Source organism: Anneissia japonica, unplaced genomic scaffold, assembly GCF_011630105.1.
Source record: "Anneissia japonica isolate Jap-2015-1 unplaced genomic scaffold, ASM1163010v1 scaffold288028_len459517_cov177, whole genome shotgun sequence".
NCBI classification, from domain to species: domain Eukaryota; kingdom Metazoa; phylum Echinodermata; class Crinoidea; order Comatulida; family Comatulidae; genus Anneissia; species Anneissia japonica.
Window position 1 is genome coordinate 93477 of NW_022733874.1, and position 25805 is coordinate 119281.

A 25805-nucleotide genomic window follows, 5' to 3' on the forward strand; every position below is an offset into this window, starting at 1 on the left:
AATTTATACACTATGGTTATCGGGTTGGTGGAATCAGATCAGCAGAATGATTAGTGTGAGGCCTTTAGGAAATTTGAGGCAGTGGGGGTGGGGGGGCTGCTTTCCTCTCAAAGACGATTTTATACTGAAACGTCGAGACATAATTGAATCGAAACGCCGAGGTATTCTCAACCAACTACAGTTCTTTCCACAACGTGGTGTACCACACGCATTAATATGTATCATATATTTACTAATGAATGTCACTGCAAAAATTGACAAGGCCATTTTTACAGCATTTCGCTTTTAATATTTAAGCATCATCAGGAATAATAATAGGCCTATACGGTAAATACAAAGAGACAAATTCAACTGTACAAGCATGGGGGAATTAGTTTGTCTAAACAGTCCATGGTACAAGTTACCAAATCCTTATTAATAATGCATTCATTTAAATGAGGTAATTATCCAATCAGAGCAAAGCGGTATTATGACGAGAAAGTTTATTGAGAATAAACAATTCAGAGACTGGCACAAGTAGCTAAAGCACAAGTAGCTAGAGCAAGTCATCATGAGAACCAGGATTAATATATAAAATATATAAAATAAATAATTAAAAATCTAGAAACAAATTTAATTCTTTGGATGCTTTTAAGCCGCTATTTAACCCTGGCTTAAATATTATTTTAAAAAATAACTATGTCTAGATGATCTTTCACTTCCATTAAGTAAGATTAACCGAGTTGGACACGGTTTCTTAGCTAATTTTCTATAGCTTGTACAATTATTTGGCATATTCTATTGGTAAATAATATACTTAAATGTTACGCATAACATTCCCTACTAGTTGTGTTGAGGGGACAGTAATACCTATGTTCACTTGGATTCGAACCCAAACCTTTCAGTTACCGCCAGTGACGTAACGGCTATGGGCTCCTACTGGCTAAATCCAGGCACTCATGAGCCTCAAGGGGCCCCCAGTAAATTCGAATACTGTTTTTAACAACAAAACAAATAACCAAGGCCCCGGTTTTCCAAGCCAAAGTCTGCCTAGTGATTGAGGCATATTATCAGCACTATCGCCAGTCTACTTCAAAAAGTTGCGCGAGTACGGTAACCATTGTATGTTAGGCCCTCGGCCCATGGTTCCACATGGACAGTATTGTCGAATTTTTAATAAATAAATAAATAATAAAAAACAAATAAAAGATAAAGTATTATCACAAGATTTGTTTGTAATGACAATAATTTTTTCCGTAATGTAGGCCCTATTTCTATGCATAGGTATATCTAGGCCTATAATATTCAATTTGATATGTGGATTGCTTAATTTGTATTTGATAACTTACAATTAAACATTTTTGATGAAATTTGTTACCATCAATTAGTGAGAAGTTAAATCATACTTTTCTTTTATTATTTTACATAGGCCTACCGTATCCTTAAATGGGCTCTGATAATCAATTCAAGGATTTCTGTAGTTAAATTTCTGTAAATCAACGACTACTGTATCTTTGTCTCGTTGGATTTTTATTAATTTATCTTAAACTTTTGAATGAGTTAAGTATTCAGGGGCAGATTTAGGGGGGGGGGGCAGGCCGGCCCCGTCCCCCTTTTTGGAGAGTAAAAAAGAGAAACAAACAACAAACAAAAAAAAAAAGAAAGAAAGATTGAAAAAGAAAAAATTGATCGCCCAAAATCCTTCAGAGGTTACTTTTGGGCATCTAGTAAAATAAATTTCGCTGGGGCATGCTCCGGGTGGTGTTATCTCGTTCGGTCCCACCACTAAATTTTTAATGATTTCTTAAAGTCAGGCTCCGGAGGAAAAAACCTTTTTGATTTTTCTAAGACAGAAAAAAGTTGTTTGACGAAAAACTGGGGAACGGTGAACGAGATACAGATTTTTGAATATTTAAAATCTGGGGGAAAAAGGGGCGTAACTGCCCATTTTTACACCTTTTTCCCCCAGTTTTTAAATATTAAAAAATCTGTATCTCATTCATCGTTGCTCAGTTTTTCGTCAAACAACTTTTTTCTGTCTCAGAAAAATCAGTTCTACAACATATCAAACATTTTTTTTCCTCCGGAGATTTTTTCTTGTAGGCAGGACATCATCCTACAATTCTGTCGTAATGGTCGTACATGAGGTGGGAATGGTTGAGCGCCCTCTAGTAGCAAACACAACTTGATTGGTTAAGACCGAGGAAAGTAATTATCAATTTTAGCACTGCTGTCTGATGCTGCTGAGTGCGGGCACATGTGTGCGGAACTTTTGTTATGGTAATAATAATATTGAACGATAACTTCATTGAGAGTCAATCCAACGTATGAGTGGTTATGATTGTGAATTGTATGCTAGGCAAGATTCACCTATGTTTCTCTGCTGAATATTTCGTTTGCCAGTGAACCCAACCGTTGTTGGTCTCTAGGCTATTCCGTGTCTGAGCTGACTGGCTGAATATTGCTTGCTGGCCAGGGCTACCTGTTTTGTACCTGTGAAATCCATTTCCTCGTCAAACTCTGGCCTAGCTTAGGACTAAGGCATACTTGTGTCGTTTATATTTCGTCCGTCTTTTTATCTTTTCCTGATGATACTCTGTAGTAAGTTCATTCATTTGTTTTAGTAGGTATACACCGGAAGTACCACGTCGTAGTAGGGGACCTAGACCTATTTTTGCAATTGATTTTCTGAGCCTAAGTAGATAGTAGTAGTACCTGTCTGTAGTACAGTAGATTTCCCGTACAGTAGTGTGTGCCAAAAAACTAGGATAGGGGCTAGGCCTAGGCCCCAACTTTGGTACGTAATATCCCAACCCAGGCTTAGGGATTAACTGGCCGCACACAGTGGGTGCAGAATATAAGTGAGTTGAATATCAAAAGCAACTGTGTAATCAATAGGCCTAGTCTAGACATGTCTAGTCTATGCATTCCCCAATGAATGGTCCTATGTGTGGTATATTGTATTAAATTAATTAACTAGTATAACTATAGATTTATAAATGTATGTACTGTGGCCTAGCCCTAGGGCCTACATATGTTTTAAAACAAATGTTGTTGACATCATTTTCTCTACCAGATTTTCCTAATTGTTAAAGTTACTTTTAGTTTTAAAATATTTTAGGGCACATACATATAAATATTTGTTAGATTATCTTCAAAATGTGGTAAATATGGATGTGGGAATAAAAAATAAAAAAATAAATTTTGCCTCATCATTTATTTCAACAGCATAAAAAAACAATGCAATTTTGTGACTTGAAATACATTTTATTAAAAAAAAAAAACACTAATAAAATTAAACCAGTTTTTATACAATATTCTTGCCAAATAAAAACAGTCCTCCCTCTCTATATAAAAAAAAGAAATATTCTATTGTTTCAGTTTAAAAATAAAAACTGCCAGCCCTCATTACTTTTTTTAAAAATAGTGATAATCTAATAAATTTTTCTATGTGCACTTATATTATAAATAGGCTAATAAAATATTTTAAAAACTAAAAGTAAATTAAAAATTCAGGAAAATCTGTGAATGAAAATTATGTCGCTGGCATAACAAAACATACTTGGGTCTCCTTCTTTTTAAGACACCTCACTTGTTGAATAGGGATGATTTTCAATAACAACATTTGTTTTTTTTGATAGCAGAATGATTTAATATATTTTGTACATTAAACAAATGCATACATTTATTGCATTTTGTAGTATGTGTAATTAAATGTTGTATATATACAACAAGGTAGGATAAGAGTATTTTTGGTGTAAGTCACACAAAATGATAAAACCCATTAAGTTTGAAGACTTGTTTCCAGTGGGGTCCTTCTGGTGGTGAATTGGGCAGTGCACCCGGAGACAATCCCCTATTTTTTTTTTCCGAAGAGTACTGCACATTCTTTAACATGCAATTGGGCCATAATGTACACAGGACCAGCTGCTTAAACGTCTCATCTGAAAGGCGGTGGGCTATCTTAACTTGTATTCCGGCACTCCAGCTGGTCCAATGTAATTCTGTCCGATATTCTTGAACGTTGGGTTCGTGGTGGCAGTGGCTCTAGAAATTTGCTGATGGGTGTTCAACCCAAGAAGCTGCCTATGGTCTTGGTTTGAGGGGCTTTCATGGGAACAATGGCGGCGCCAGCAGTGGAGAAGTGGGGCTTAAGCCTCCCGATCGGTTTGGTCAAGCCCCTCCCCCCATCGGCCAAAGCTTGTCGGGCAGTCGGAACAAAAGAAAGAAAAAATAGGCCTAGTTTTCTCATCCCAGCCATTTCCGGCCATCTAGAAGTCCCAAATTTTAAAAGAAATCACCCCCTCCCATACCCACCCCTGCTTCGGCCCTCAGATAACGCTGCACACTATAGTTACATCCATAAATACTTAGGTTCCCCCCCCCCCCAAGTCGGACATCTTAATAGCTAGGGTGCATCTAAACATTTTGATTTGTTAGCCCACTCTGCATATTGGCTTTGAAAAATATCCCAAGTTTTTCTAAATTCTTTGTTTGGAATGCCAGTCATCCAAGATGTTTTATGCCAGGTGAATTCAAAAACACAGGGACTTACAAGATGGTGCCTACACAAACAAATAGCAAAACTGATGAGGTTTGCAGGAATGTTGGATTTATGTAATTATATACTATTTCTTTTATAAATTCCGTGGTTTCTCAATCTTCAAGCCAGCCTCGAGAGGATGAAAAAACTTTTAGGTGTGCTGTACCTGTCTCTTATACACATCTAGATGTGTATAAGAGACAGAGTATACAGTGATAGCATTGTTCTTACTTGTCATTGGTCCATTCCTGCTTAAAATTGGGGTCATAAACGAGAAGAAGTCTCAAGCCAATGTATACAACGTTCGCCAGGCTGCAGTTGCTGATACCGAGGAAGTTGTTGAGGTAATAATATAAACCTTTAGAGAGGTTTTAACCTTAAAAGGGATGAACACCCATATATCACATAGTTCCATGTTCTATTTTTGACAGATTGCCAGGAAAGGGAAAAAAAAATTAGTGTGCTATTTACTTTACTCATTAAGGAGATTTCGATTGTACGACGCAGTAGAATTTAGAACGTAATGACGTCTGTAATATTTTATCTGCGCATGCGAGAATGTTAAATTCTCCTTAACCTGTGCTTTCAATTTGACTAAATCTGCGATCTGTGTTGTGCAGACCACATAGAATGGTCACACACAAGTGAATCCATTGTGCTGTAGAGTTGTCGCGCAAGTCAAGAGATCCCTATTCACTCACAGACTATTTTAGCCAGCCCACCATATTGTCTTTCTGCTTGCCATGATTCAATCATGGGAAGCAATGATACTATGTTAATTCAGTCTCTTTGAGGAAATTGTAGCATAATTGATGATCTTAGATAATTTATTGCTTAACAAAATTGTGATTAAATTATGTGGAGGTACTGGAGTGTATAGACTAGGCTCATACCTACAGCAGCTGAAAGGTAGATGACTAACGTTTTTACTGGTAGACCACTAGGCAACAAGGGGCCTTACATGTAGTGTGGCTTGCCTACATTTTTTAAAAATAGGCTCTCAGCGGTAGCATGTGTCTACTGACTTACAGGAGTTTTTGTTTTTTAAATTTTACCTTATGTTCTTCAATATGCAGATGTGTGTATTATTGTAGTGTATCTGTATTTTTCATGAAAATTTTCTTTCATAATATTCTGTATAGGCCTATTACTATATTACACTAAAAACACTTTTAAAATGAGTAACTCTTAGAGTTACCACGTTATGTCGTTGATCACGAAGAGTACTACCATGTTCTAGAGGGCGTCCTTCAAATGACGGTAAAAGGTATTCGTGGTGAAGGCATGCTGAGTCTATAAACGCGTGTTCGAGTTTCGAACGCAATTTTGAGTTCCGAACGCTATTCGATTGTCAGTAGAGCGCCCCCACCTCATGGTAGTAGTACCCATCATGCCTGAACCGGATTTACCCTTTTCCGCCATCTTAATTGCTACATCATGACATAATATATATGCCCCCGTTGGGGGCAGTAGACACAAAAACAGATTGTACACTGGGTTAATCTGATTCATGCACCAAGCTAATTAAAATAACCCATGTACTCCAGGGACTTTTTGTTAATCCGAGCAAATTGATGTAAATTTCTTGAAACTAAAAAAAACTGATGTTCACCAATCCATGGCAACTGAACACCACTGGGTTTAATAGATTAAAATTATTTGTTTCCTGTTCCTTACTGTTTATGGTTGTGAATTATTGAAGGTCAACCAAAGAGTACAGTTAGGTATGAACAAGTTAATACTGAGAGTGGCCATTTTTTTCTGTCAGTATTTAAATGCAGTGAAGTACTGTATCTATCCAGGGTTGTTTATGGGACGCCTTTCCACCAAAAAATCCCACACCCCCTTGTGCCATCCCCCTTCTAGAAATTTGCTTAGCAGAAAAATGACCCATTCTGTAAGTAGTTAAAAACCAACTCATTTTACCATTTTACCAGGTACATCCCCTTCACTTAATAATTAAAGATCCCCACACTTAAAGCCCCATACCCGACAAAATTTCAGTTAAGAAAAATCTTATTTTTATATATGTTATAAAGATTTATATTGGAATTGCTAATTTAACTGAATTTAGACATTCCTAAATATAAAAAAAATGTAAAATAAGACTGAAGTTTGATTTGTTGTGTTCCACACAAAAAAAAAACATGGATGAATTTTTTATGTTTGATTTTGAGATAGGTTTGTGAAGAAATATAGTACAACAAACATAGGCCTACTTGTCGACAGCAGTGTGCGAGATGTGAAGTTCAAAAACTAATCTCATTGGAGAGGGCGCACTTTATTGACTGTTTTTAATTATACACAAAAGTGAGAGCATTCTAGTGGATGCGATTTCTGAATTTGCCTAGTAACGAAGTAATCGTTGAGAAAACGGGAATGTCCTATGAGAAATAGCCTCTATTTCTCATTTTTTCCCTTTATTTTATTATGGTCTAAATTAATTAGAGTAATGCATATGCATTTTTTCTATAAAATTTCTTTTTTAGTGAAATTTTGCCAGGAATTGGGCTATAACCTTCACGCACTGACCATCCCAACCACCCACGTCATTATTCCATTTCAAATACAAAGAGGGAAGAAAAAAGAATTAATTTTTGAGTGTTCTCTATTACAATTGACTGACTGGAAGGAACCCAGCCCAAAGGAAGCACATACAGTACGCACCGAAAGGCAGCACGCATTCGAGTACAACAATGATACTATGCCAAATAAAACTTACATGAGACAGTTGGCAAACAAGGTTAAAGTTGACAACAATGCAAATTAGGATAGATTTGCCAAATTATTCACTAAATAATATTGTACACAATGCTTGTGAAATGTTCATCATTGACATTTTCTTAAATCTCAAAATAATATTCGTTTTGCGTGATCAGTTAATTTAGGTATTATTAGGTACTATTTCTACTACAGCAATTTAATTGCAGTTTGTTCTAATTAGATTAATTTGTGCTTATACAGTAAACCAATCTTTTGATTTATAACTTGATTGCCAGGTAATTTACAGACTTCCTGCCCAATACTGACTTTTCTGTGAATCACATCTTTATTTTTCACAAATTCTAAGACCATTTAATCGGGATTATTTTGAAACAGCGCTGCCAACGTCTCACAACTCACTGTGAGTAGTTTCAGCGGCCTAGCCTGAGCAGCTGGCTAGTAGCTAAATAGAGCACCGCAAAGTGGATTGCGACGCCAGACCTTTGGTATAGCAGCATGCTTGCTAGTAACAGTAGACAACACATACGATCATGCTAATTACTGCATATAAACAATCCGTTCTTTTTTCGTTTTCAAATATTCGTGTTCGTTCGTAATTTAGTTTTTTCGTTTAATTATTCCATGATGGTAACTATGTAGAGTGAAGTGCTAGGCCTCTGGACGTCCCCCAGTGATGGTTTGCCAGGAATGCGAGTGACATTCAAGGAATTACCTGTATAGTCCAAATCTAGTAGCTAGGCATCTAAACATTTTGATTTGTTAGCCCACTCTGCATATTGGCTTTGAAAAATATCCCAAGTTTTTCTAAATTCTTTGTTTGGAATGCCAGTCATCCAAGATGTTTTATGCCAGGTGAATTCAAAAACACAGGGACTTACAAGATGGTGCCTACACAAACAAATACCAAAACTGATGAGGTTTGCAGGAATGTTGGATTTATGTAATTATATACTATTTCTTTTATAAATTCCGTGGTTTCTCAATCTTCAAGCCAGCCTCGAGAGGATGAAAAAACTTTTAGGTGTGCTGTACTGTACAATTGAATTTTCTAAGACACTGAGACTGGGGGGGGGGGGAGGGATAATGATGGTTACTTCTTTCCCCTTCTCCGTTTTTAAATGTTTAAAGATCTGTGTTTTATTAAAACGTTTCCATTTTCATCAAACACCCCGAGCCTGGCTTTAGAATCATGTGATCTCATGGCAAAAACCACGGCTAATCTGTTGACAGCTTCGCGCAATTAATAGTTTCATTTTAATATTGAATTTAATAGACAATAACTATATGAGATTTATAATACAAGATAGTTGTTACCTACTGTATAATACAAATGTATTAATTACAGTATTGTTGTGTCTACTGCCCCCAACGGGGACGTAGACACTATGTCATGATGTAGCAATTAAAGATGGCGGAAAATGGTAAATCTGGTGTAGGCATGATGGGTACTACTACCACGAGGTAGGGGGCGCTCTATTGACAATCGAATAGCATTCGGAACTCGAACAAAATTGCGTTCGAAACTCGAACACGTGTTATAGAAACGCAGCACGCATTCGCCAAGAATGCCTTTTACCATCATTTGAAGGGCGCCCTCTAGAACATGGTAGTACTCTTCGTAATCAATGTCATAATGCAGTAACTCCCAAAGTTATTCATTTTTAAAGTGTTTTTAGTGTAATATAGTAGTAGGCCAATACAGAATATTGTTGTGAAAGAAAATTTTCATGAAAAATCCAGATACACTACAATAATACACACATGCATATTGAAGAACATAAGATAAAATTAAAAAAATAAAAACTCCTGTATAAGGCAGTAGACACATGCTCCCGCTGACAGCCTATTTTTTTTTTTTTTTTAGCATGGTAGCATAGCATGGAGGTATGGTAGAATGTAATTCCTGCCTTCTGTATCTAATCTTCCTTCAGGTTACATTGCTGATTATTTATTGAGTGTCAAATTTTCCTTCAGTATACCAGGCTGAATCAACTTACATTTGTAGATACTTTCATATTCATACTAACCAGTATGTGAGAGTTGGTAGTGCTGACCTAGCAAAATGCCATATGCTACGGTTAGACTCGAGAGTTGAGCTAGGCTTGGGAAATTTGTGGTGTATACACCTGCTAAACCTAAGGTCACTTGAACCTGACATGAAATTGCGCTCAACCCAATCAAGATTCACCCTGATTTTATCTATGCTTTTTCACTTTAAACCTCTGGTGAAAGATAATTGTTCCAGCTAAGGAAAAAAATGTTTGGTTTTTATTTAAAAAAAAAAAAAACTACAAGATTTTTTAACATTGTGGAGTGGCACGTACTTGTACGCTAAATAATTAATCCTGAAAATGCATGGTTTAGGTACATTTTGGGCCCAGTACAGAACTACTGTATTTATGAGCTAAAAATAATATTATAATTAACATACAGCGAAGTGTAAACAGATACTCTAGGTTGTTTATATTATCCAGCAACTTACTTTAATGTTGTTGAATCTTATGACATAATGCACTAGTACCGAAATAATTTTTATCATTAGGCGAGACATTTTTTGTACCTCGTTTAATGAACCCATTGCCTGCCAATAATGATAATTTTGAATAAAACAATTTTTTTTTCTAATTGGTGCAGTTTTTCTTTATTTTTACTATTGCCACCTCTGCCTTGAAATCTCCAAAAATAAGATATTCCTTTCAAATTATATAAATTTACAACACTGTTTAAATTCACCAATAAAATTTTATTTTTATTTTCTCCTCCATCTCGATGTTTTTGTCAAAAATATTTGCTAAATAAGCAAGGAATATTTAATTTTTGCTCTTTTCCCGCCCTTGTCTGACGATCTTTAAAAAAATGAATTTGCGAAACAAAGTACAAAAGACTCTCGTCTTACTATTGCAAGAAGTAAGTGTACTATATGTTATTATTATTCTCAGGAGCGGCTGCCATTGGTCGACAACAAAGATGAAAGAAGATGGGGTATGGGGAGCAACCATAAAATTGACTGGCATAACTATTCACAGATAGAAGCAGATAAGCAGAGACAAGGTGAATTACTATGAATTCCTAGGAATAAGTCATGACCTGGACTTCCAGTCTCAGGGTCATGACTTTATACTGTATACTATGTTGAATTATTATCATTTATAATCCTTTAAGCAGCATCACTATAATGATTATTAAATGCGCAAAAATAAATTTTTTTAATTGGTTAATATAATTGAGAATGTGGTCTTTGGGAACTTTTGGATTTAACGTAGCTGTAGGCAAAGCTGAATGAACTTTCACCTTTTCGCAGATAGTGATTTAGTTTCTGCTGTGAGCCAAACAGTATTTTATGTCTATTAATAATCCAAAACTCACGATACTGTTATTCAACACATGAACTTTCGTATGAAGACCTTAATTGCACTTTGCCAGTTTGGATTAAAACGATTTTTAGTTAGCTTTAGATTGCACGGCGTGGTAGGACGTAGAATGTAATGACGTTTTCCTCGGCATGGATTCTAGGACGTAATTTGACTACATCTACGTTTTGCAGAGAACGTAGGACAGTCACGCATGAGTGAACCCGTTTAGCATTGTCCGAACGGATTCACTCTTCCAAAGCTCTAGCGTCGTGTCGTGCAAATCGAAAGCTGCCTATAGTTATACTTTAGCAAGGGTAATTTATTTTTAATGATGCTATTACTTATGTTTTAGCAGGAAGGGGATTTTAGGGTGCGATTTCAGTGCCTGGCAGTAGTAATAACTATCGATAAAGATGATGTAAATTGCTTGTTAATAGGGTTCTGTTTCTTAGAATCGATATGTACTTGTAAGTAAGTTATTTCTGGCAATTTTTTATAGCCAATGTTCATTGCCTTTACTGAGGTATTCAGTTTTTATAATTGTCTTTAATTATCAGTTAATCAAACATAAAATTGTAACAGCGTAGCAATCAAAGATTTAACTAGCTTTTTCAGCTAATTTCAGTGAGAGGGCTTCTCCCCTTTCACCGAGATATGACACTACTACTGTATGCCTGCCAAGAGTATAGGAATGGTGCTCTATGTATTTGCAAGAAAGAATGATGTGCTATATTCTGCAGACTTGGCATTTAGGAGAAAAAAATGCAGTTAATGATTTTTCTAGACTCGCTTCAAATATTGTAAATTATTAGAATATCATAAGAATCGATAGCGATATTATCTCTCTATGAGAACTAGTGACGCGTCATTAGTTCCGCTTATATTGCCTCTGATGTGCGAACTTATCCATTGGGAATGGTCAGACTCCGTTGGGATTTGCTGTTCTCGACACCTCAGCGCGAAAGCAGTATCCTTGGAATTCTACTGATATTGAAAATGGATTGAAAGTGGTTCAGACTTGCTAACACTCTCACGTTTTTTGATGATAGATGCATTAAAGTTGCTGAATGCAATACTGAAAAAATAGGCTCCCAGTGGGAGCGTGTGTCTACTGCCATATACAGGAGTTTTTGTTTTTTAAATTTTATCTTATGTTCTTCAATATGCATGTGTGTATTATTGTAGTGTATCTGGATTTTTCATGAAAACTTTCTTTCATAACAATATTCTGTATAGGCCTACTACTATATTACACTAAAAACACTTTAAAAATAAGTAACTCTTGGAGTTACCACGTTATGTCGTTGATCACGAAGAGTACAGTACTACCATGTTCTAGATGGCGTCCTTCAAATGACGGTAAAAGGCGTTCGTGGCGAACGTGTGCTGCGTCTCTATAACATGTGTTCGAGTTTCGAATGCAATTTTGTTCGAGTTCCGAACGCTATTCGATTGTCAATAGAGCGCTCCTAACTCTTGGTAGTAGTACCCATCATGCCTAAACCGGATTTACCCTTTTCCGCCATCTTTAATTACTACATTAAGACATAATGTCTATGCCCCCTTTGGGGTCAGTAGACACAAAAACTGTATGCATGAAATGGGGATCAACGTCATTTCATGATTGTAGTTTATACTTTATAAATTCAGTTGTGAATGGTTAAATTCATTTGGACAATGGTTTAAGGCTGCATACACCACTGTCTTTTAGGTGCTGTAGTTATAGTGTCATTTTATTTAATTTCTTGATTTAAAAATCTTTGCTAGATAATGATTGATTATTTTATGTTTGTAAAAGTGTAAAATATAAAAATGAAACTTGAGAAAAAAAAAATTAAAGTTTTTATTTATTTTCATTATGCCCACTGTTGCCTTTAAATCTCCAAAAATAAGATATGTATTGTTTATTTCTACCAAATTTTATAAATTTAAAGCATTTAACCATCCCATAATACTACACTGTTTACATTCAATAATAAAATTTTGTTTCTATATTCTCCTCCATCTAGATGCTCTTAACAAATCTATATATTGCTAAATATGGAAACAACATATTGTTTTTATTTTTTTCTGCCTTCTTCTGACGATTTCTAAAAGAATAAGTTTGCGAAACAAGGTATAACAAATGTCTTGCCTTATGATACAGTATTTAAAAAACACACATACTGTACAGTATGTTACAATAGGTTGTCTTTTTGCAGCCTTATTCAGTGCAGAGTGCACAACCTAAGGTGTTTATTTAGAGAGAAACAATGATAGATAAAATGCTTCTTCCTGAGGACACAAACAAACCCCAGCCTCAGACTCAAACCCCAACCTCTTGATTGGAAACCAATAGCTATACCGCTGCGCCACCTGCCTCTGGGTTCAACTGCTGTTAAGAGTGCTAAATGTAAATTTGATAGTTGTTAATTTGTGGATTAACTATCTCTTTAACACTAACAGTGAAATCAATAAAATGTATTAAGAGAGGCATGCTTTAGTGTTAATGTTGGCAGTATCAGTTTAATTGAGTTCATTACCTGTTATTAAGCATATATTGACAAACGATACATTACTTGGTATGACAGCAATAACAGTAAATTGCGACTACTCATTAAGAAAACATTACATATTGACGTGTTTAACACTTTGGCTGCCGGAGCTTTTCCCCTAGAGGCGTTGTGTATTTTGTCAAGACATGCAGAGGGCATTTACGATAATGAAAATCATAACTATTAAACATGGTATTTATTTTTAGGTGCTTCCGGCTTCCTAGAACTGCAAGGTAATCGTTTGTGTTCTGGCCTCTACTTAAACAAAAGTGCTACAGTACATTTGAACTTGAGCTTGTATTTTGTTGCCTTATGCAGCTCCCTATAGGATGTGAACTCACATTGCTGACCCACTGCCTGCCCTGCCTTTGCCCATAGCTGTTGTTTGTCTGCTAAGAAAATAGAGGGCATTACCATAATGAACGTTTTTACCATTAAACATGGTATTTATTTTTAGGTTATTGCTTCTGATTTCTTCCCAGATTGCAAGGTGATGATAGTTCGTGTTCTGACCCCTGCTTACACAAAAGTGCAATGGTAAATTTGAACTTGAACTGCCGTTGTGTTGCTTTGAGTAGCTCTCTGTAGGACTTTAACTGGTGTCTGTGACAGCCATCGTGTTATAGAATAGAATAGAAATCCTCTTTTATTCTGGATACTCAGTTAGTATTGTTACACTGTTCTTCCCTGAGGTCCAGGGTATTATCTTAAACTACATTATATTACAAAATAAAATTAAAAGAAAAATGCATAAAGAGTGAAATTAAAATACAATTGATAAAAATGTTTAAAAGATCATGCAGATATTTCAGTTTATTTTCTGTTTATTTATTTTCTCCACACTTACAAATATACAGTAAAGGGGAAAACATAGAAACAAGAAATACAAAAGTGCGGAAGGCTGTCTCTTATACACATCTGATGTGTATAAGAGACAGTATATATATTATATATGTGATATTTAAAGTTCTTTTTCCAAAATCATTTCGCCGGTGTTAACTATGTATAGCGCATAGAGGTTAGTCTACAATATGCGCTATATAAATTGATAATTATTGTTATTATTATATTAGGTTGGCCCTACCTTACCGCTTGGCCACTCAACTCATTTCATTTTAGAAAATGAATGTGTCTGGCTGTCCACTGTTTGTGTGGACAAACATATCTTTTTATATGGAAAATAAATATCGTTGTCGTAACAGTTGTCATTCTTCATCATGATACTTGCCATCTTCAGATTGAGATTTATGTATTCACTTCAACTGGCAGTAAAAAAATATAATAAAATTGCTTGATTGATTAAATTGTTTTCTTAAAAAAAGTCAGGCTCTGGAGGAAAAAAATGTTTTGATATATTGTAGAACTGATTTTTCTAAGACAGAAAAATGTAAGTTTGATCAAAAACTGAGCAACGGTGAATGAAAGAAATACAGATTTTTGAATATTTAAAAACTGGGGGAAAAAATTTTAAAGTGGGCAGTTACGCCACTTTTTCCTCCAGTTTTTAAATATTCAAAAATCTGTATCTCGTTCCCCATTTCCCAGTTTTTAGTCAAACAACTTTTTACTGACTTAAAAAAATCAGTTCTACAACAATTTGAAACATTGGAAACGTATCCAACACATTAGAAAACTGAAAAGATAACATTGAACAAAAAAGAAAAAAGGAAATTCAAAGCAATTAATTTTGGATACTGGTGTTACAATTTAATTACTATTATTATTATTATTGCAATAAATATTTTTAATATAAATAGAAAAGTAAAATCTTACTTCTACTCTGCTCTATACACGTACATGTACAAGATTTTCGCAAAATATTTTGATAGATTATTGGTATAAAAGTTGATTAAAGTATTAATGATTTTATTTATTTACATATTTTACATGGATTGCTAGCTATATTTATTGCTACTTCTTAATTTGGATTTAGGGCCGGGAGAACATGGGATGCCAGTTAAATATACATCAGAAATGAAGAAGACAGAACGACAAGATTTCTCTGCGAATGGATTCAATGTTCGTGTCAGCGACATGGTTTCATTGGACCGTTCCATTCCAGATATCAGAAACCCAAGGTATGTCGACAGTTAGGTTTCCTAAAAACCATATCTTTGGGAATACTTTTTTGGGTATTGGTAGTTTTAGATGCCAGTGCTATTTAATAACTATAGATCTCTCTCTAATTAATGACCACCTCCAATTAAGGACCACTTTTCAGTGGTCCTAATTTAACAGATGTCTTTTATCCTTATTATTCTAATTAGAGACCAAAACTGCTAAAGACATGTAAACCCCCGGTCGCAAAAGTGGTCTTTAATTGGAGGGAGACCTGGACCATATAGTTTCTCAGGGATAAGTCGACCTCGGGTATAAGCCACCCCCTATTTTACACCCAATTTTACATGCCAGAATTTCGTTGGGCAAAAGCGCAGGATATGGTTTACATTAGTGGCTTGGCTGACTTTACTAACAAACACTCTAAAAAATATTAAATACTGGTTTTGAATTAGGGACGCAGTGCTGAAATATTGCCTTTTGATTAAAAAAGGGATTTCCCAAGTATAAGCCCATCTCCATCTCCCAAGTATAAGCCCATACCAGAGGAACTGCAATACGACAAAATGGTTTATACATACAGTAGTCCCCTCCCCATAAGTAGAATACCATGATTGTTTCCTATGCATTCAATTTGGAATACCCTGGATTTGATCCCCTATAAATTGTGTGCTATGGTAAGGAGCAAATAAAATTTCACTTTAAAAAAAATAAAAAACAGTCATACTTGATTGCTACATATTATGTCTACATCTATATTGATGTTTTATTTGTAATTAGATGACATATTGTTTAATAACTATACACCATAATTGATACAGTCATTAATCAACATTTCAACTAAGATTATTATTAACACGGTTATTGTGCTCATAAATTGAGGATGTTAGCTTGTCATCAGTGCGTAGTTGAAGCAGCTTAGCTCTCGATGATATAACCACTCATTGCATTTACATCACATAAATTGTATGACATCCTAGAGCTACTATACTATGACTAATGCTCCAGATGACTTGGACTTGCTATTCCCTTGTGGTCCCTGCCAGGAACTTCGTACAGTATAAGACATGCTGAAGGATCTTATCTTGTTATTTTTTTTCTTCTATATCTGCGGTTCTCAAACTACGGGTCACGACTCAAAATTGGGTCGCAAAATAAATTAGAGGGTCGCAAGACTCGTTAAGGATTAGAAAAAAATCTTATTAAAAATTTATGCTAAAATTTTCGGCAGTAAAGAGAGCTCATTCCAAGTATTATTTAAGCATTTTACTACAATTTTGTTTATCATTATGACTGATTTTGAGTATCTGTTTTTATTTAACGTCCAGGGAAGTGAGTCGTGCAATAGCTTGGAAGTTAAAGTTTGTCAATAAAATAGTTATAGAGCTTTTCCTTGCAGTGACAAACTGCTAACCACCACCGTAAATACCCAAATAAGCGCTGTGACGCTTATAAAATATTTTGAGGTTTCAGTGTGGCGTTTATTCGGGAGCTGCTCTTATTAAAACATATCGGCGTGGCGCTTTCCTTGCTTGTTACCTAGCTCACATATCTACATATAGTTCAGTAGGCTTATCATGGTCGTATTTCATCGTAAACAAAATTTTATAAAGAAACGCTTGCGTCTTCATTGTGTTATTTATGCATTTTAACAATACATTGTATTTAAAACCCTGTTTCTCAATATGTCTCATTATACACACAGGGTTGTACTCTAGTAAGCGCTGCAGTGCTTATTCAACAGCGGCGTTTAGCGAAAGAAATCATATTTGGTGCAGCACTTCATATTCGAGAGCGGTGTTTATTCGATAGCGACGTTTAATCAAGCATTTACGGTATTATTCATGTAGAGGCTCTTCGTATTATAAACAAAACTTAACCAACCAAAACCAAACTAAATCTTCATCAGATATTATAAATTTTTGAAAACTTTTTTTCAAAATGATGAGATAAGATAAGATAACATTTAATGGTCCAATAAAAAAACTTGAAATTTGTTTTCATCAGGCAATACAAATACACAAAAGCAAGTGAAATTAAAATACAATTGATAAAAATGTTTAAAAGATCATGCAGATATTTCAGTTTATTTTCTGTTTATTTATTTTCTCCACACTTACAAATATACAGTAAAGGGGAAAACATAGAAACAAGAAATACAAAAGTGCGGAAGGAGGCCTATATATTTGAGAAATTTTAAGCCTAGGTCTCCTGGTTACAAACAAAAATTTTTTGAAATCAATCACTTAAAAAGGTAATTAGATAGGTATATTATTACAAGTAACATTATTGATAACATTATTATGTCAAATATTTGTTTTGTTTATTAATTGGAAGTAAATATTTTGGGCATACCTCATGGTTCAGCACCTAATTATTGATTTTCTTTAATTGTGAAAATTTTGTCTCAATTACTCCAATATTTCGAAAATTTAAATATATCTTCAGATTTAAAATATTTAAAAGCCTATTTAGATTAAAAATACTTACATTTACAGTTTGTATTGTTACATTAATTAAAAAATGAAGAAGAAAATACTAGAGAAATACCGAAGTCGATATTCAGCGTGATCCACTTCAAATTAGACATGTTGTAACAGATGCAAACATTGCTTGATTATCTATTGAGTTTGATATAGTACTCGGCATACTGTACTGAACATGGCCGTTATCTATGCATCATTCTATTGATGTCGTTATTTGCATGTGTCCTCCTTGAGCGGCATAAGCTTAATTAGTATCATACAACTTATGATATTCCCCTTAAGGCAACATTTTAATGATATGTTGCAAAACCAGTTGTTTTGTTCAGTATACTGTGCTTGCTGTTCTATGCTGTGGTAGTGGAATTTTTGTGTAAAATGGAATGTGTTTTAGGTTCATTTCAGTTCATTTCATTTGACAGGCATGCTAAGTATAGGGTGAATGTAGTTTTATTAGAGAGTTGGTAATAGGTCCTAAGTTGTGACAGGGGACCAATGGCTTACATGATAGCACCTTGTCCGATAATTGACTACTGTATGTTTATAGTAATTTTGACCTAGTTTCTTTGGTATACTGCACACATGCTCCTAGAGTATCATGACGCCTATTTTTTTTTCGTTCACATCCAACAACAATTAATTTGTATTGAAATGCATACCATTGTTATTGGATGCAATATTTTAACAGTAAATATGTCATCAGTCATTCCTGATGATGACATGATTAATGTTGAAATGTTGAATCCCAACATGACGGTGTGCATTTCAATTCTTGGAGTCTGTATTATACATCCTTATATCTGAGATTAATCCGTGGACCTTTCAGTTATTAGTAACTTGTAATTTACAGTATAGAATGGTGCTTTATAAACTAAGTCTTCTTATGAAGATGGGGAGTGGCATTGATTTTACTCATAAGAAAAATATCCTTGCTGTGATGGTGTTTTTTTTTTTTGTTTTTTTTTAAAGGGTGGTACCTGCAGAAAACTAAGGGTGGGTGGTTGACATTTTAAGGGTGGGTGGGTGATTACATTGGTAAACAACCTAAATAAAAAGAGAGGATTTTAAGAATGGGCAAGGGGTTAATAAAGGTACGTAACAGTAGGTTGACTGCAATGAAATTAGTTTTGTGCTTTACTTTGCTTGGGCATTGTTTATTAGAGCAGACATCTTTTGTTGAGGGCCATGAAATTAGTTTTGTGCTTACTTTACTTGGTTTAGGCGTTGTTTAATACAGCAGAAATCTTTACAGAACAGTTACTTAACCCTGTCTGTAATTATGTCTACACCATCCATCAATAAAATAAATTTATCAGTGACCCAAAAATATCTAAAAACAGCAAAATAGGCTCCAAGGCCCATATAACCCCATATACAGTAAGCCAAGCATTAAATAGTATGTCACGCACAAAGCTGTAGCCATAGTAAACATTGGTTTTGTCTTCTGATCAGTGTTGATGCAATTAATTGCCTTGGATATATATACTCAATTAAATCAATAAAAAATGGATAAGAGAGGATGTAGCCTTTTGCCAGCTATGACTAATTGTATGAATTAGATTATTAAAGATAGCATAAGTTTACTATATACTGTTTCTGAGAAAATATGGAAAACATTCCAGGGTTATTAACAATGACTATGTCACATTCCTGGTTTACATAGTTTGGCAGGATTACAGAAATGGAAAAGGCATTTGTCCTGCCACATACAACCAGGTGCTCAGAAGTGGAAATTAAGGTGGGGCTTCCTTGAGGCCGATGCATGCCTGACAAGCATGCACAGAGACGCGTGCCACATTTGGCCTACTTTCTTTTTTTTCTCTCTTTTTTGGCCTTACCTGTGTCATCAGTTTGACCAGCTTGCACTACACCACATTGATAAATCTGAAAGATCTGTTTGTTTCTATTATTATTATTTATTATATTGTTTATTATTGTTGTTTATCGTTTGTTTTTTTCAAAATTTGTTTTCATTGTAAATTTGTTTGTAAGGTGATACTTTATAAAGCATTCATGATAAAGTTTTTAGTTCAACACAATATTTTACTTAAAGATTTAGGAGATAAAATGTGAATAAATCTATTCTAATACAAAGGCTACTCTCAAAGTATTTCATGTTAATGCCACAGTACAATGTTGGTATTGAATAATTACATCATATAATTTAGACAGCCGTATTGTTTGTTTTGTCTCCATAGATGTAAAGACCTTAAATATTCGGCCAAGTTACCAACGACGAGTGTGATTATACCGTTCCACAACGAAGCGATGTCAACTCTACAGCGCACAGTCCACAGCGTTATGAACCGTTCGCCCCCGCAACTGTTACATGAGATCATACTAGTTGACGATTTCAGCGATAAACGTGAGTAGTCAGTCGTATTTACTTTCTTTGAGGATTAGTAGAGATAAATTAACGTACTATTAAGCTCCGTCTAGGTTAATGCATTTTTTTTGACAGAAAAATTGTTGTATGCGCATATATGGTAATGCTGTGCCTATATATGGTCATGATGCGATGTCATTTTGGCCTTATTTAGGCATGTCACATGATTTTGTCAAATAAAACATGTTAGTCTGTATAAGGCTTTAGAATTTACAGGTAATAAAAGTACCGTAAACGCTTAAATAAGCGCCACGGCTCTCATAAGATTTTTAGAGGCTTCAGTGCGGCGCTTAAAGAGTGGCGCTTACTAAAAAAAAATAATGGTGTAGTGCTTTCTATGCCCTTTCCCATGTTATCTATCTTATGTATTCCCATAGTTCAGTAGACCTATCATAGGTCCTACGTCATCGTAAATAAATGTTTATAAGGAAATGCAAGTGTTATTTATTCATTTTAACACTGTATACCTTGTATTTACAACCCTGTTGTAAATACAAGGGCAGTATATACTCTCGATAAAGCATTGCGGCGCTTTTTCGAGAGCGGCAATTAGCGAAAAATATCAGGTTTGGTGTGGCGCTTATTCCAGCATTTACGGAATGTTGTGTTTATCATCATCATGAACATTTGCACTGTATTGCATTTTGTACAATATGACATACGCAGTGGTGGTGACAGGATTTCCCGACGGGGATGAAGGTTGCTAAGCTGGCCAGTTGTCGTCATGCTCATGATGATCATCAGCATCATCCTCACTATATCTTCATCATCGTTATCATTGTCATCATCATCGTCCTCATTGTCTTCCTCATTAACTGTTATTGTCATAAAAGTAAAATAAATCTCTGATCGTTATTACTACAATGATCGTAGACAACAAGTATTATTTTAATATTGAAATACTGTATTTTAATATTTTTTTTTTTCTTTTGGCATCTCCATAATTGTCCAGGTTGTTTTGTCTTTCTGTATTCTAAATAGTTTTTTTTTGTTGAGATGAATAAAATAAAGTTATAAAATAGCTATATTTTTGTTATTTTAATCCACTATTTAGCATTTTTGAGGGAACCATTAGAACAATACATGTCGAGATTCCCTAAGGTGAAGCTTTTAAGGAATGCTCGCAGAGAGGGATTGATCCGTACCCGTCTTGCCGGCGCCTACGCAGCGACAGGAGATGTCATCCTAATTCTTGATTCCCATTGCGAAGTGAATGTGAACTGGCTACCACCGTTACTTGGTAATACACATACTCATTTTCATTATTTACAAATGTTCATTGAACAGCATAATTCATTATATTTGAATTTCCTAATGAATTATGTATGAGGGAAGGCCTTTTAATGAATAAATTATATATGAAGATAAAAATTTTAATGAATAAATTGTCTAATAAATACTTTATATAATCTAAATTATCTAATTTCTCATCTTTTTGTCAAATAAAATCTGATAGTCTCGAAAGGGCTTTAGTATCATATAGAGATATAAAGAAATTTAAATATGTTATAATTTAATTTTTTACAAATCACTTAGCTATATATTAGTTTGTTACTGGGAATGTAGACATGCATTAAAAATACTGTCATTTTCTATTTTCAGATCGCATTGCATCAAATAGAAAGCGAATAGTTTGCCCCATGATTGATGTCATAGGCAACGACGACTGGCACTATGAAACCCAGGCAGGTGATGCGATGCGAGGTGCGTTTGATTGGGAACTCTACTACAAGAGAATTCCAATCAACGAGGAAGAGAAGAAAAGGCGAATCCATGCAAGCGAACCATTCAGGTAATGAGATGTTGGCCTTATATGGGGTTTTCCTTAATTTTTTTTTTTTTTTCGCTTTAAATCAAATCCAACAAGAAAAATAAATCACTTTCAGGCTTGAAAAGACAGGCAAGATTTTGTTGGCCTTATAAGGTATTTGGCATTATATTATTGTGTTATCTTTATATTGCACATACTTCCTTCATTTATTAATTTTATTGAGAAATTTAACAATTCAATATGCCAATTAATAAAATACAAAATGAATGATTGATTTGATGAGATGTATGTACAAGGATATAATATCAATGATTGTAGAACTGTTTAAACAGTAATAAACCGAGCACAATATATTATTAATATTATTCTTCAGAAATAGTATCAGACATTGAAAAATTTACAAATTGTAAACAGGTCGGTTGTTCAGAATAGTAGGGGCTGTAGTAGTATTGGTGGGTAGTACAGTACTCATGAATATTGTTTGACCAAAAATGTTCAAATAGACTGATCAAGTCATTATATATTTCACCTTGCATTTCACTAGCTGTGGATTAGAATGTGTTAAGATATGAATTTTATTTACGATGTATGAATGCATATAAATCGATATTAGCTTTCTATCTATTCATTGAAAAGAATATATTAATCTTTACTATTTTATTATTCCGTAACATGTTTTATTATTTTGTTCATGACTTTTTTCAACAACCTTTAAGTCAGACGACCAGTTTAAAATTCACCATTATTTATATACAAATCAATTTGTTTGATATAACAATAAAGAATATGAGATTGGTATTTATTACATTGATTAAGCTCATAAAATATTAGTAACTTTAATATAGATAGCCCATTAAATAATCAATATGCTAGTTAAGCATATTAATGCCTCTATTCAATTGAAAATTTCTTCAATTCAATATGCCATCAAGTTTTATTAAAATTATTGACTAAAACTTCTATGTAATAGAGTACATATAATTGATTATACTGATAATTAATAATAATTAATTGGTAATAATTACATGCAAAGTGCAGCATTGATTGAATGATAATGGAGCTTTATACATGATTGATATAATTATTATTCATTGTCTAATAATCCTCAAGAAATTGATTGTACTTTACATAGATTTATCTTAAAAATAAAATTATGTATTAATGAGGTTTTGGATGGATGGATTTATTCGGTGCAAACACCAAGGGTAACCCACAAAAGTCCGAAGAAGACTTATTTCCAGTGGGTTCCTTCTGGTGGTGATTGGACAGTACACCGGGAGACAATCCCCTACTCTTTTCCGAAGAGTGTACTGTGTTCTTTAACATGCACATGGGGCTTAATGCGAACAGGACCAACGGCCGTTTTCTCGGCCCAGAAACCTGTTGGCCTTGCCAAACTCCTATTATTTCTCCAAAGATTAAAAGACAAATTAATGACCTACTTTTTTTATATAAGTATTTAAATTCAATGTTTACCTGTAATATTGTTTCTAATTTCTATCTTAATGTCCCTGTTCGTAGACTTCGTTCTAAGCCTATTTTAAATGTACAATTCTCACGTGTTAATGTTTGTAAAAATGGTATTTTTGGTAGACTGTCTTCGTTTTATAATAATTGTGTTTGTAATAATCCTGAATTTGATGTTTTTCATTGTAGTTTCTCTCAGTTTAAGTCTATCACATTTGAGTCTTTAAAATAAATATTGTGTAAGTTTTTATATTTTATATTTTCATCCTGTAATTGGTGTATACACTGTTGGATGTGCAATAAATAAATAAATACATTTTAAAAAAAAAAAATTAGAGAAAGAAAAAAAATGTCTCATCTGAAAGACCGTGCATTATCATAACTTGCATTTCAGCCCTCTAGCTAAAACACAATAAAAGCAGCGATGGGAATTGAACCAGGGACCAGGAGATGTCCACGGTTCAACACACACACAGTGGCTACCACTAGTTTCTGCACCTGAGCTAAGCTTCTTTAATTATTTACCTCTTGGTTGCAGGACACCAATAATGGCTGGCGGACTGTTCGCTGTTGATAGGAAATACTTCTTGGACGAGCTTGGAGGCTATGATAAAGGATTGGATGTTTGGGGTGGTGAACAGTATGATCTTTCATTCAAGGTAATATTTCCTTCAATTCCTTTTTCAGGGGCAGATCTGGGTTCAATTTTAGCGGGGGGTCATAATATTTCTCCAAAATGGATGGGGTCCGGAAAATTTTTAATAATTTTGGTAATTTTTTATGTAGTTTCCTATGATTTTAGATCACAAAATGTCTAGTACTTACAACCTATTTAATATCCTTCATAATATTTTAATTATTGTATTTTCAGTTTATACACTGTTGACTTTTTAATAAATTAGTAAATTAATTATTAGAAAAACCCAACCCATAACTGCTAAACATGTTTCCTCATCTGAAGTTGGTTTATTTCCTGTTTAATGAATAAATTAGATTTTTACACACATCATGGAAATAGATTACTGTGTTTTTAGATTCTTTTAATTATAGTATTTCTGCATGTTAGTTTATTATGATATATTTTAATACTGAATTTTGTGTTTTACACACTGTTGATTTTTAATGAATTTAGAAATTAACTATTTAAAAAAAAAGCCCAACCCTTAACTGCCACATATATTTCCTCATAAAGTTGATTTATTTTTTGTTTAATGAATAAATTATATTTTTACACACACACACACACACACCCACACACACACCATGGAAATAAATTGCGGTGTTTTTGGTAATTTTTTATGTAGTTTCCTGTGATTTTAGATCACAAAATGTCTAGTACTTACAACCTGTTTAATATCCTTTATAATATTTTAATTATAGTATTTTCAGTTTATACACTGTTGACTTTTTAATAAATTAGTAAATTAATTATTAGAAAAAGCCCAGCCCATAACTGCTAAACATGTTTCCTCATCTGAAGTTGGTTTATTTCCTGTTTAATGAATAAATTAGATTTTTACACACATCATGGAAATAGATTACTATGTTTTTAGATTCTTTTAATTATAGTATTTCTGCAAGTTTATAGTTTATTATGATATATTTTAATACTGAATTTTGTGTTTTACACACTGTTGATTTTTAATGAATTTAGAAATTAACTATTTAAAAAAAAGCCCAACCCTTAACTGCCACACGTATTTCCTCATAAAGTTGATTTATTTTTTGTTTAATGAATAAATTATATTTTTACACACACACACACACCATGGAAATAAATTGTGTTTTCAAATTCTTTTTGTAGCCATTAACTTGAAGGGAAACAAGAATAAAAAAGAATTATTAGCTGTAATTTAACAGGTTAAAGGAAAGCATGCAACAGACAATAGATTTAAGCATTCGCTGTCTGATATATATTTCTATGTAGCTTTAACAAAATCTAACAGATGTGTTTGAACAAACAACACTGATGACATTTGTATAGTTAATTGTTATCAAATATCTGTCAGCTGTTGCAGTTTTTATTATTAGCTTTACTGCAGATATAAAATGAATTTTGTAGCTGTTATTTTACATAACATTAAGTACAACTTTTCAAATCATTTTTTAAACATTCCCTTTCCATTGTATTTTGTTTCTAGCTATTTCTTTAAGTTTATAAAAATTAACAATATTTTCTAATTTAAGCCAGCTGTCTTTTAATTAGATTTAATTTATACATATCAATTTTTTTGGTCCACCGATCTGCAAACGCGCTGCCGTGAAAATCAACCTATTTCTTATAACCATTTGCATTTCTTCAAAAAGTCGACTGATTTGACTAAAAAATCGGTAACTCATCAACCTATTTCTTATAACCATTTGCATTTCTTCAAAAAGTCGACTGATTTGACTAAAAAATCGGTAACTCAACAACTAGAGGTCGGATACCTTAGGTTGAGATGGTTTATAGAAGGTTATAAATACAGTATTGTAAACAATTTGCAAAATATTTGTTTTTAAATATT

At 33.9% G+C, this 25805-nt stretch overlaps 1 protein-coding gene across 1 annotated transcript in view; it reads left to right on the forward strand.

Moving 5' to 3' along the window:
- The first annotated feature begins 4100 nt into the window (after window positions 1–4100).
- LOC117116243 (polypeptide N-acetylgalactosaminyltransferase 10-like) overlaps window positions 4101–25805 on the forward strand; it is a 31060-nt gene continuing 9355 nt past the window's right edge. The window contains exons 1-8 of the mRNA XM_033260235.1: window positions 4101–4146; window positions 4727–4866; window positions 10186–10297; window positions 15067–15211; window positions 19873–20039; window positions 21115–21300; window positions 21663–21852; window positions 23837–23957. Of these exons, the coding sequence (XP_033116126.1) occupies window positions 4101–4146; window positions 4727–4866; window positions 10186–10297; window positions 15067–15211; window positions 19873–20039; window positions 21115–21300; window positions 21663–21852; window positions 23837–23957 (1107 nt within the window). The remainder of the gene's footprint in view (window positions 4147–4726; window positions 4867–10185; window positions 10298–15066; window positions 15212–19872; window positions 20040–21114; window positions 21301–21662; window positions 21853–23836; window positions 23958–25805) is intronic.